This window comes from Thalassophryne amazonica, chromosome 5 (assembly GCF_902500255.1).
Source record: "Thalassophryne amazonica chromosome 5, fThaAma1.1, whole genome shotgun sequence".
Classification (NCBI taxonomy): Eukaryota; Metazoa; Chordata; class Actinopteri; order Batrachoidiformes; family Batrachoididae; genus Thalassophryne; species Thalassophryne amazonica.
In genome coordinates, this window is record NC_047107.1 from 57,895,080 (window position 1) to 57,904,465 (window position 9,386).

General features: G+C 41.2%; 1 protein-coding gene across 2 annotated transcripts in view; it reads right to left on the reverse strand.

Annotated features, from left to right (window-relative positions):
* The window catches only part of hip1rb (huntingtin interacting protein 1 related b), a 115,662-nt gene extending 108,929 nt beyond the window's left edge, over window positions 1-6,733 (reverse strand). For both annotated transcript variants that reach the window (XM_034170364.1, XM_034170362.1), the window contains exon 1: window positions 6,267-6,733. In XM_034170364.1, coding sequence (XP_034026255.1) covers window positions 6,267-6,359 — 93 coding nt within the window. In that variant the 5' untranslated portion in view covers window positions 6,360-6,733. The remainder of the gene's footprint in view (window positions 1-6,266) is intronic.
* Between the last annotated feature and the right edge of the window lie 2,653 nt (window positions 6,734-9,386).

Consider the following 9,386-nt stretch of genomic DNA (forward strand, 5'->3'; position numbering starts at 1 on the left):
ATGGCCACTCCTCTTCTACAGCCCGACTGTCTTCTGGTGTCCCGCAAGGCTCCATTTTGGGCCCAGTTTTGTTCTCTCTTTACATGCTGCCTCTGGGTTCAATCATCTCCAGCCATAATGTGTCTTTTCATATGTATGCCGATGATCTTCAATTCTATCCAACAGTCTCACCAGATTCTCCAGATGCATTTCAGGCTATCAACACCTGTATGGATGACATCAAGCACTGGCTCACACAGAATTTCCTGAGTCTAAATGAATCCAAAACGGAATTCTGTCTTTTTGGCACCACAAGCCCACTCGCCGTTGTCTCAAATGGTCACTCACTTCCTCACCATAACACCGTAATCAGAAACTTGGGACTTCACTTGGACACTGACCTAAATCTCCATAAACAAATTGACTCTGTTGTTAATACAAGCTTCTTTCAGCTCCGCATTCTTACAAAAGTGAAACCCTTCCTCAGTTGTTGTGACCTGGAGAAAGCAATCCATGCATTCATCAGCTCACGCTTGGACTACTGCAATGCTCTGTACATTGGACTCAGTCAAACATCTTTACACAGATTACAACTGGTACAGAATGCTGCTGCCCGGCTCCTCACAAATTCTTGTAAACATCACAATATCACACCTGCTTTGCGCTCTCTCCACTGATTGCCAGTGCAATACAGAATCCAATACAAACTTCTGTTCGTTTTCTGTTCCATCCACAGCCTCGCACCTGCGTATCTATGTGAGATTCTGACCTTTCACCAGCCCAGCAGATTTCTACGATCTGCACAACTCTATTTGTTGGAGCAGCCCAGGTCTCGAAGCAAACAGTGGGGTGATCGTGCTTTCGCGGTAGAAGGTCCTAAACTTTGGAACTCGCTGCCCCTCAACTTGCGTGCCGTCTCGGATCTGCCCCTTTTTTAAACATATTTGTTTAGATGTGCTTTTGATACTTAGTCTTGTTTAGACTTGGGAATAAAATGTATCTGTGTTCTTCTTTTTAACTATATTTTAAATACGATTTTTGTATGTACAGCGCTTTGGTCAAATTAGGTTGTTGTAAAGCGCTTAAATAAAATTTGATTGATTGATTAATTACTTTTACCCAAGGCCAAAATATGGCCATTGGGTATTACAAAGACTGAGTTCATCCGGCCGCACTCAGCATTAAGTCCATTCCTATTACTGTCAGAGTCTTCAGATTCACAGGGAGCATTTATGAGACACAGACCTCGCACAAGTTCAAAGATGGCTAACCTTGACCTATTTTCACAGGTCAAAAAGTCACATTCTGTTTCCTATTTTGGTGCTGATATGGCAGAGAGTATTTTAGCATTGTGTTATATTCATATTTATGGCTTCCCTAACTGATGAGATTTTAAACCCCAAACAGACCCAGTTACGCACCATCTTAGACACTGCTTAAAAAAAATAAACGATAGTGCTTCACATCACACTTTACTTATGTCAACATAATTTTATAATTCCACTTTGTGCAGAACTGTAGTAAGACCTACCCAATCTCACACCATTTCATCATGGCATCACAAAAAGTAAATGAATCTACTGGTTTGCGATACAGTCTTGAAAGTGTGGCATTTTTGGTGACTGAAGCATGAATTCATTTTGTGATGATATCAAGAAATGCAGGGTGATGCGGGGGGGGGGGGGGGGGTCTGTGGGGGTTAGGGTTATGGAAAGGGGTAGAGTTGGAAATAGTTCCAACTCTGAGCTGCTGCACAAACAGATTAATGACTAGCCACATCCAGCGCAGATATATCAAAACTACAGGGATGTTATTATGGGTATGCATTCCAAATGCCTTATACTGGTACTTTGTTAACACAGTGATTCAGTATAGACCCATATTCAGCACTATAGGTTGCTGTTTGTTTGAATATGATGTGTGTCAGTCCATGGTACACAGTTGGCAATGATTCACATGAATCAACAGCTCAGCTTAAGCATTTAGTCAATGCTCCGAAGCTGCCACTGACTTCATTTCACAGGATATCATTGCAGTGACACAAGCGCCACATAAACCACAGTGCACCTTTTGTGTGAAGAATGTGACAAAATCGTTTGCTGCAGACATTCAACATGAGAATCGGGATTTCCGGATACCACAAAAATTAAAGCCATTATTAAATACTCAAATTTACAGCTGTTACTTTTCTTAATGCCACATTTATACACACAAACACCTTTAATAAGGGAGATATGACTGAGGGAGGAAAGGTGACTAATCAGGAAAAACTAGGTGAGCATGACAATAATCTCATCACAAAGGAACAAATGTTGCAACTTATCAAGGTAATGGGTTGACTTGCAGCAAAAAAAAAAGATCAAATCCTTACACAACACTGCTTTTCTCTGTCAGCAGTTATGCCTGTAAATCAATTGTGTCCAAGTGGCGGCCCGAGGGCCAAAGGTAAAATGACATTCAACGCAGCCTTGTACAATCTTTTTTCTTGGATTGCACAATTAAGTTTCAGGTCAAATTAATTTCCAGAAACATCTACAAAAGTCACATTTGCAATTGAGCTCTCTAGCAGCCATGCCTTTTCAGTTCTATAATTTTGTCTTTACCAACAAAAACTACTGTAAGTCGTGCACATGAAACTCAGCCAGCCACTGAAGCTCACCAGAACAATTCTGAATAACAAAACTAAGACCCTCCCACTGCATTTTTCCCCTGTAAGAAACACTCTACATTTAGCCCAAATAAAAACACTATCAGATGCATTAATCACAGCAGACTGAAGCACTGACATCAATTTTATGCTTTTCCACAGAAAAGCAAAGCAGAAATAGTTTGAAAGTTTGTGTAAATCTTTAATGTTTGTGAATTGGGCCTCATTTTACACTTCAGACCGGTGCTCTAAACCACTGCAATTTTTTGCAATCTTCATCTCTTCAAGCACCCATGTGAATTAGCCAAGAACCAATGCATAGTGTGTGTGTATGTTATCGCAGTGAGCCACATTTTGTGCATACATTCCATTATTGTGTAAATGTCACATTGAGACACAGTCTTGTGTGGACCAAATCAAAATTTGAAATTTGTTTAAGTTGCATCACGTGTGCACGAACATTATCTCCATACACAAAGCCAGTGTAGATTATAGTGGTTGCGCTTAAAAAAAAAAAAAAGAAGACTTAATGGATTGCAAAACAGTTCTATATAAACGTGTGAAGATACAAATCTTTTGAAATGAAAATGAACTGTGATGCCCTTTTGTTCACACACCAGTGGCCAAGGTAAAGTTAGTTTTACAGGACATGTTGCATAGAATTCATAACAACTCAGATTTTGGCTATTACAGGTCATGTGATGATATACCTGCATTAATTTGTGCATTTCTGTGAACAGTCTTTAAGCTTACGCTAATCAAAACAAAGAGCTACAGAGAATGCCAAAAACAAAGTACTTGTTCGTACTAATTTTTCCGCGTTTCCGGCAGCGTTTGTCACTGATCAAATGTCCCAGCTTACTGCTGAATGAAATGAAAACAAACTGCCGCCAACGTTAAGAATGGAGCCGCAGGTTAATTCCAAAGTGTGATGTTGTGTCATAAGGACTTGTTTTAAAGTGATAACTTAATTTTGATGCAGTCACAGTAAAAGAAAAAAAAAATTTAAGAGCTAGGGGTGAAGTGTGTCGTCTCCTCTGTAACGCAGCACTAAACCGGGTGGCACGCACGATGCTGGTCGGAAGAGTTGAAGCTCCTGAAAATAGCATTCCTGATGTTTTTTCCAAGCATCTGCTCGCAGGTCTACTGATCTCAGTGAATGATGAGGCATCACTTTCATATGAATGTTCAGTAGTTTCACAATCTGATGTTGCCACATTTGTTTTCAGTCTTTTGGTTCGCCATTGTGCTGTTTCTGCATTTGCTCTGACTGACGTCACCCTCCGAGAAACGGCGGGCAAAATGTTTTACAGAAATGCACCTGCTGACTTTCAGAGAGAGAAGTTTAATAAGCAATAACATACGTCAGCAACTACTAATCATGACAATCACAAATACTTTGATATTGTGTTGTTGAACAGCACGTTAAATAACATGCAACATGTCCTTCCACATCAAATAAAATAAAAGACATCCAGAAGTGCACTCAGCAACTGCATGATTCGAAAAGTGGCAGTTCAATTTCCAGGAGTGGACCATATCACAAATACTGTTCAAATGGTAGATACGAGGTCTATTAGAAAAGTATCCGACCTTATTTTTTTCAAAAACCATATGGATTTGAATCACGTGTGATTGCATCAGACAAGCTTGAACCCTCGTGCGCATGCGTGAGTTTTATCCACGTCTGTCGGTTGCGTCATTCGCCTGTGAGCAGGCTTTGAGTGAGGAATGGTCCAGCCCCCTCGGCGGATTTTCATTGTCAGGAAATGGCAGAATGATTTGGGCTTTTTTCCATCAGAATTTTTTCAGAAACTGTTAGAGACTGGCAGCTGGAAACCATTCGAAAAATTTATCTGGCTTTCGGTGAAAATTTTACGGGCTTCACAGAGAATAAGGAGTGTTACTACAGCTATCTGAGAAATTGTGGATATGCCTGGACATGCCAGAACATGTCCCATGAGACTTCATCACGGCGTTGCTTTGCGCCATGCGGCACCGCGGCGACGCACGGAATGCCATCTCAAAGCCGTCCTGTGAGACCAAAACGGAAGTGTTCCTTTGGCTCGCTTCATCAGCAAATCGGTCGTGACGCGCGAAGCCTCCGCTCGGCTTTCCATGACAAAATCTCTTGTTAAAAGTGAAATCTGCCAGAAAATGGTTGATGTCCAGCTCTTGTGATAACCAGAGAAAGTGCACACAACGGTCTCGGATCCACAGAGCCATCCGTTTAGAAATGATCCGGTGGTTTGTGGCTCTCGATGGCGGCATGGAGCGCGGCGCGCCGAGCGTCCTTAAAGCTGTAGTAACAGTCCTTATTCTCTGTGAAGCCCGTAAAATTTTCACCGAAAGCCAGATAAATTTTTCGAATGGTTTCCAGCTGCCAGTCTCTAACAGTTTCTGAAAAAAATTCAGATGGAAAAAAACCCCAAATCATTCCGCCATTTCCTGACAATGAAAATCCGCAGAGGGGGTGGACCACTCCTCACTCAAAGCCTGCTCACAGGTGAATGACGCAACCGACAGGCGTGGAAAAACTCACTCATGTGCACGAGGGTTCAAGCTTGTCTGACGCAATCACACGTGATTCAAATCCATATGTTTCTTGAAAAAAAATAAGGTTGGATACTTTTCTAATAGACCTCGTATGAAACCCTAAATGTAACCCTTTCTCCTAATACCAAGCCTACATCAAGGTTGCTTTGAAACTGACATATTAGGTTTAACAGTGCAGTGCCTTTCCAAAAAATAACATTCACTTGTTCCACGTTTGTTCACAATGATATAGTACATAGAACACCTGCAAAAGCATTCATTACTTAACAATGTTCCATACATTTTGCAGACCTGAACTATTTCTGAATGGGACCTGGACCAAATTCGAACGGGACCTGGAAGTGCTTAAAGCTGTGTTTCTCTAGTGGAAGTTTTGCTCAAATTTCCAAGCGTTTTATGGATTAAAAAAGTTTTAGACCTTAATACAAACTCTTATTCTAATCATAACTTTAACCTACCATATTTTCCGGAATAACAAAAATAAAAAACAAAAAACACTGACATATACTCCGAAAAATACAGTATTAACATAAAATAATCTGCTAACTATCTGGCAGCCGAGATAGGGTTAGAGGCGCTGTTGGTCATATTCTCTCGACCTCACCTCACTACGCAAAATGCATGGAACAAACATGTACCTCCACCAAAAGGCCAACATGTCCTCACACTTATACCCTGTGGGAAAAAAAGCCCCGTTTGGGTGTCTGATTGCTAGCAGAATATTTCAAAAAACACGAATGGCTTCAAGTGAAAGTTGACAGTTGACCTTGGGTGGAGGAACAATTGATTTGATTTTGAGCAAAATGCACGTTCACAATTTTTTTTAAAATTCTCTCTCACGGAGCTAAGATATTACAAGTACTTGACGCAACAGCGCCCCCTCCTGCACGTTAATTCAGTTCAGAACAGGTAAGCGCGTCCTTTAGTCAACACCTACATTAACGTACAAAATAACTAGAGTTAATCGATGAACATCTTTTATAAAGATCTATTTCAGTCACAGAGTATAAATTAATAGTTAATAGCTACTGTGGCCTTTTTTGTGGCCGCTTGGTGCGCGTGCCGCAGGCCGCGTTCGGTTTACCTGCTGTTTGTCGAAATGTTCCCTCTCTGCTCCAAGGTTAGCTTCTACCCGTTTGGTTTTCACCCGCTGGGGCACGTGTCTGATGCTGTTCATTCTTCAGTGTTGACAGCGGCGATTTCCGCAAAAAACAATAACGCTCCACGCCGCTTCAAAAAATAAATAATTTTAAAAATGAAAAATAAAAATACCTCAACGTGTGTGAATATAGGAAGGTTCGTGTTCTTCCTGACGAGCGACTAAAGGATCTGTGTCGACCGTGACATTTAAAAGCAGACGCTGTGGCTCTCTCACAGATAAAAGCATCCCACAGCTGAAGGAGGAAAAGCAAAATGAGCGCTTGCCTCAAATTACGTGGAGGGATCCACCCCCAAGGTGGAGGAAATCATCGTGTCTTCTGCTGCGGACATCGTCCTCCTCCTCCTCCTCCTTCTTCATGACTCAGGTTGTTTTTTTTTTTTCCTCCCTCACTTCTTTTTAAAATATTTTCCAATGTTTACGCGAAGGTATGTTTACAATTTTGTGCTGTGAATATTTCGTCACAACGTTATTATTGTGTCACCCATAATATATTTTGACTTTAGGGGAGAGAGGGGTTAGTTGTCACACGTTTATGGTCCCTAATGGTGGCAGTTGTCATGCTGTAAAAATTTATACGTAGGGCTGGAAAAAGAAGTATGGATTAGGCTGACCAACCATGCCTTATTTCATATTTCTGCCTTATTACTGAGGAAATAACTAGGTCATAATTTTTGACACCCACAGCAAAACAAACCAATATAATGACCCATTAAAAAAAAACAAAAAACAAAAAAAAAAAAAACTGTTTATCATCCTTGACATCAAATCAAATCAAAATCAAACCAATTTTATTTATATAGTGCAAAATCACAACAAACAGTTGCCCCAAGGCGCTTTATATTGTAAGGCAAAAGCCATACAATAATTACAGAAAAACCCAAACGGTCAAAACGACCCCGTGAGCAGAAAAAAGTGATGGAGGGCGGTGTTTTTTTTTTTAAATTAACAGAACAAACAGTAAAATTTTGAAGTTGGGAAATGAAACTTCCCCTTGTAATATGAATAAGCGAAGTGCGCAACGCATCTGCACGGGTCAAATGGGGTAAAAAATTCCAGCTACCAAACACGCACCGCTGCAATTGAATTTTGTATACGGTAGCATTAGTGGACTGTGAAAGTTAAGGCTTACAGTGATTGTTTCAAAGGATTTAAGCCTTAAGCAAAGCACACAATAATGAGAGGTGCGCATTGTGCTGTTTTCAAATGCACGCACGGCCCGAGATGTGCACTTCACTTATTAACATAAGTTTATGGCATCCAGCTCATTTCAAGATTCAGACAACTTTATTGATCCGTAAAAGGGCAATTCATTCTTCACACTGATTACCTCAGACAAAAATACAGCAATTAATCCGCAATTATTACTAGTTGAACGTAATAATGACACACTTCAGAATTAAAACAACCGCACATATGCATTTGATTATTTATGTACGCTAAACTTTGAAACAGTCCGTCGTCCGAATTGAGGCAACGAGAGTGTAGGTGGCCGCAGCAGCATGCCGCGCTGCCAAGCTTGGGGGAGGTGAAGGCCGTGTGGCCTCCAGGGGGGGGAGGAGTAGCAGGGTGGAGGCAAGGGGTGTTGGTAGGGGTGGGGGGGAGGGGGTGTGCATCATGTGTGCAGATGAAATGAGTTTGTATTAGTCAGATGAGTTTGTATCAGTTTCTGTCAGTGTGTGCATAATGTCTGGAGTTGCCTTGACAACATCAGACTGTAGGGGAGGGCAGAAAGATAAGAGGGGCAGCCGAATGATTCACCAAGGCCGTAGATATTCTTCTGGAGGAAAACAAGCGGGGCGTTTTGACCATTGGAGGCTGATAAGCCTGCCATGTTAAGCAGAGAGAAGCAGCAGAGAAACACCATTCGCAGCTCCTCTGACCAACCAAATCCAATTTATGAGTATTCCCCGGTCTCCGACATCTTCCTTTGCAAGGCGGACATTTGCTCTGAGATGTTTTCCAACTTATGTCTGAGTTCAAGGGTTAACACAGTCTGAGACTACCACCTTGCCCAACTCATTAATCATGACGGACAGGTGAGGGGTCGTGGTTCTGGTAGCAGCCATCTTGCCAATTCTCCGGTAGGTCAGGGCAGCATATAAACCAATAAACACCAGCACTCCCACTATAAAACCAAATATAAATAAATCTTCAGCATTCTCCACAAAGTGTGGTACCAAGCACAAAATGCACCACTTCTCCCAGGCATCAAGAACATAGTCTGCAGGGTAAGTTCTATCTGGGCATGCAGGGTCCCACAGCCCTGATTTCCTTGTTGAAAAAATAGTGTCAGTAGCATTCAGAGACCAACTGATCAATTCCATGGTTATTCCAAATATACAACCCCTGGCAATAATTATGGAATCACCGGCCTCGACGGATGTTCATTCAGTTGTTTAATTTTGTAGGAAAAAAGCAGATCATCACAGACATGACACAAAACTAAAGTAATTTCAAATGGAAACTTTCTGGCTTTAAGAAACGCTATAGAAATCAAGAAAAAAAAAAATTGTGGCAGTCAGTAACGGTTACTTTTTTAGACCAAGCAGAGGGAAAAAAATATGGACTCACTCAATTCTGAGGAATAAATTATGGAATCACCCTGTAAATTTTCATACCCAAAACTAACACCTGCATCAAATCAGATCTGCTCGTTAGTCTACATCTAAAAAGGAGTGATCACACCTTGGAGAGCTGTTGCACCAAGTGGACTGACATGAATCATGGCTCCAAAGGAGAGGATTATCAAACTCTTAAAAGAGGGTAAATCATCACGCAATGTTGCAAAAGATGTTGGTTGTTCACAGTCAGCTGTGTCTAAACTCTGGACCAAATACAAACAACATGGGAAGGTTGTTAAAGGCAAACATACTGGTAGACCAAGGAAGACATCAAAGCGTCAAGACAGAAAACTTAAAGCAATATGTCTCAAAAATCGAAAATGCACAACAAAAAAATGAGGAACAAATGGGAGGAAACTGGAGTCAACGTCTGTGACCGAACTGTAAAAACCGCCTAAAGGAAATGGGATTTACATACAGA